Source organism: Miscanthus floridulus, chromosome 10 (genome assembly GCF_019320115.1).
Source record: "Miscanthus floridulus cultivar M001 chromosome 10, ASM1932011v1, whole genome shotgun sequence".
In the NCBI taxonomy this organism is placed as follows: Eukaryota; Viridiplantae; Streptophyta; class Magnoliopsida; order Poales; family Poaceae; genus Miscanthus; species Miscanthus floridulus.
The window spans coordinates 140,245,313-140,248,781 of record NC_089589.1 but is presented as its reverse complement, the minus strand read 5'-3'; the positions used below and the strand labels follow the sequence as shown (position 1 = coordinate 140,248,781).

At 50.8% G+C, this 3,469-nt stretch overlaps 1 protein-coding gene across 1 annotated transcript; it reads right to left on the bottom strand.

The window, feature by feature from the left end:
* Nucleotides 1-486: 486 nt before the first annotated feature.
* On the bottom strand, nucleotides 487-2,095 carry LOC136485875 (uncharacterized). Its single transcript, XM_066482689.1, has 5 exons — nucleotides 1,912-2,095; nucleotides 1,746-1,795; nucleotides 1,494-1,617; nucleotides 1,279-1,386; nucleotides 487-1,112 (listed from the first exon to the last, which is right to left on the bottom strand). Exons 1-5 carry the CDS (start codon nucleotides 2,093-2,095, stop codon nucleotides 487-489), a joined length of 1,092 nt encoding a protein of 363 aa, XP_066338786.1.
* Between the last annotated feature and the right edge of the window lie 1,374 nt (nucleotides 2,096-3,469).

Genomic DNA, 3,469 nt, shown 5'->3' with positions numbered 1-3,469 from the left:
ATGAGCTGGTCTATAGGCCGGGATAATTAGTCCCGGTTAGGGGGGCCAAACCCACTAAAGATTAATCTTTATTCCCGAGGCATCACCCAAACCGGGACTAAAAGCTTTAGTCCCAGCTGGTATTACCAACCGGGACTAAAGGTAAACCTTTAGTCCCGGTTGATAATACCAACCGGGACTAAAGATCTCTGCCCCGCGGACGACCGTTGGGCAGGAACCTTTAGTTCCGGTTGGTATTACCAACCGAGACTAAAGGATCCTTTAGTCCCGGAGGTAAAAAAAATACTGAGACTAATGCTAAATTGGGACATCGTTCTAAAATCTGTTCTCTAGTAGTTGACGTAGCCTTCTGGAATCGTTATCTTTGAGATTTCTCACGAAACAACGTGAGTGCATCACTCATACGAGATTAGGAGTGATGACGTGCAGTACTATGAGCTGTATTGTAAAGGGTTCTGTCCACGAAGTCACGGGGACTAGTAACAATTAGGAGGAGAACTTGAAGAGCATGTCGTGCCGGTACACCCCGCCGGGCCTGACGATCTCCGACGGGAAGTTGGGGTGGTTGACGGCGTCAGGGAACGCCTGCGTCTCCAGGCACAGCGCGCCGTACTTCTGGTACACCTTGCCGCCCTTGCCCTTCTCGTCCTTGAGCCAGTTGCTGGTGTAGAGCTGCACCCCGGGCTGGTTCGCCCACAGCTCGAACGCCCGCCCGGACGCCGGGTCCCGGACGAACGCCACCTGCGTGAACCCCTGCCCGTGTACCGCCACCGCGTAGTTGAGGTCGTAGCCCACCGCGCCGCCGCCGGAGACGAGGTTGATGCGGGCGCCGACGGGGGTGAGCCAGCGCAGGTCGTAGGGCGTCCCGGCGACGCCCGCGATCTGCCCCGTCGGGATCATCGACTTGTCCACGGGCGTGTACAGCGACGCGAACACCTGGATGAGGTGGCCCAGGACGTCGCCGCTGCCGTGGCCGCCCAGGTTCCAGTACGCGTGGTTCACCAGGTTCACCGGCGTCGCCTTGTTGAGCGCCGTCGCGTTCATGTGCAGGGCCAGGTCGTAGGGGCTGGACAGCTGGTACGTCACGTACACGTCCAGGTCGCCCGGGACTCCTGCACCCAGTAAGTTCCGTTGATTTGAGCGTCATCACCATGTGCAGCACGATGCGGTTCGAACAATTAAGTGCAAAGTCAGCTCATCATCGGCGCTGGGCACATGGTCAGTCAGAAGCTAACTAAAATATATATTCTTTTTTTGGCGCGTTTTGGGTTCGTTTACCTTGCTCTCCGTCGAAGCTGTGGTAGTAGAAGGTGATGTAAGGGGAGTCGCAGTCAGGCACGTACTCCTTCACCGTCCAGATGACCTTGCTGAAACCCCTGTGGCCACCTGATCGATGAACAACGACGGCGAGACTAAGCTAGTGAATCCATGGAAGATAGCACATCGTACGTGATCCATGCACGAGAGTGACCTGAGAACGATCGAGAGCGTACCGTGGAGTGCGTTCTTGCCGTCGTTGATGTACAGGCGGTAGGCTTTGCCGTCGAGCACGAAGCGGCCCTTGGCGACTCTGTTGGCCACGCGGCCGACCAGCGCCCCGAAGTAAGAAGAACCGTTCTGTTTGAGCAGAGGGCGCACAACACAATACAGCCGTGTCGTTGAACACCGGAGGAAGAGGAATTAATGATGCACACTGCAAGCTCTAGAGTGCATGTGAGAACAGAGAGATCGATCTGTCATCTTACCACATACTCAGCGATAGTGTCATACCCAAGGACGACATCAGCCAAGTTCCCTGCAGCAAGAAATAAATTCACATGAGCGTGTAGACCAGCTAGCGTTATGATGCAGTCACAAAGCATGCATTACGCAGAAGGACTCCAGCTTGGAAGCTAAGGAAACCATGCATACCTTTGGAGTCAGGAACGATGACAGACATGAGGGTGGCTCCCCAGTTGGTGACCTTGATGGAGAAATCCCCCTTCTTGTTCTTGAGCTCGTAGACCCCAACCGTCTTCCTCGCAGCATCGGCATGGTCGGCCAATGCAAGGCACAGCAGTAGAGCAGCAGGGAGGACCAACGCAGCTCTCGCCATTGCTGGCAAAGCTGCTCGCACACACTAGGAATTGAATGGTGCACGTTACAGAGAGGAGAGGAGATGTGGTGCAGCTGGGACGACTACTCACGGATGTCTATATATGTGCGGATGATATATAACCTGATCAATCAGCTGACCTTCTCCGGTTTCTGCTCCAAGCAAAGGGTCTTAAACAAAAGGATCTAACTAGTGACATCCTTTTCAATTCCTATATATGCTGGCATCCAGTGCTTGTTTTCTTTCTACAGATCTGAGATCTACTCTATCGTAGTCTTTGGCTGCTAGTCTCAGCTTAATTATTAGCACGATCGTTTACTTTGTCACATTATTCATGGCACGTTGCCACGTTGCATCTTTTGGCTCAGAGATCTGAGATGCTGCTAACCATATGCATGCAGATGAATGGTAGATCTCTTCGGTTCGGATCTGCCTCTAGTTAATTGTGAAAATATTTTGTTCAACAGAACTCTATAAACCAGCAATTGTCCTAAGGCAGCAAGATATGTTTTCCCACTGACAGGAGCTACATCTCAAAAACTGTTGGGACCAGCTAAATCTCAACTAACAAAGAACGCTACAAGTCGATTTTGCACTGCACCCATTCTCTTCGAGAGATCAGATCGGTTAATAGTGTATATGGCTCAAGTTATTCCATTTTCGCCTTACTTTTCATTATATTCAATCTCATCGTGTGGTTCCGACACCTCTTGGCCAAATTCACCAAATGGTACAGAGTTTGGTTTTGTTCAATCAAGCCTTCGTGATTACCAAATTCAATCAAAATGAAACATGTAGGTGATGAGTTCTTGCAGAATTAGGATTTTCCAAATCATATAGGATCATGTTGCATCAACCATATAAAACTACAGTACCAAGAACAACCCATGAATCAGGAGAAAGGCGAGATTTAAGTATACGGAAGTCAGCACCACAAAGGTCCTCAAGGATAATAGACAGCCAGAAAAGAATAGTGTAATAAATGCTATGGGACCACAACGATCGATCAAATTTCTTAAGAAGAATAACGCACAAATAGATAAGACCAGCGCAATATAAATGAAATTCCTATGGCATGGATGGCGCCGGATATCCTCAGAATGACTTGATCTCCAAGCTGATAAGTTCACCTGGCCTTCGTGGGCCTCATCCTTCGCCGTTTTCGGCCTGATCAGATAGGCATAGTAGAAAATACGGGGCGGTGCAAGTAACGCGGGCCCATATATCCGACACGAAGCATCACTGTCTGTTGAAGATCGTCGGTGATGGTGCCGTAGATCCAGGTGAGGACGGTGCAGTCCATTTGCACCCATGCCGATCGGTCGGGGTTGGCCACGTCAGAGAGGACGTGATCCTTGAGGGCATACATGCCGA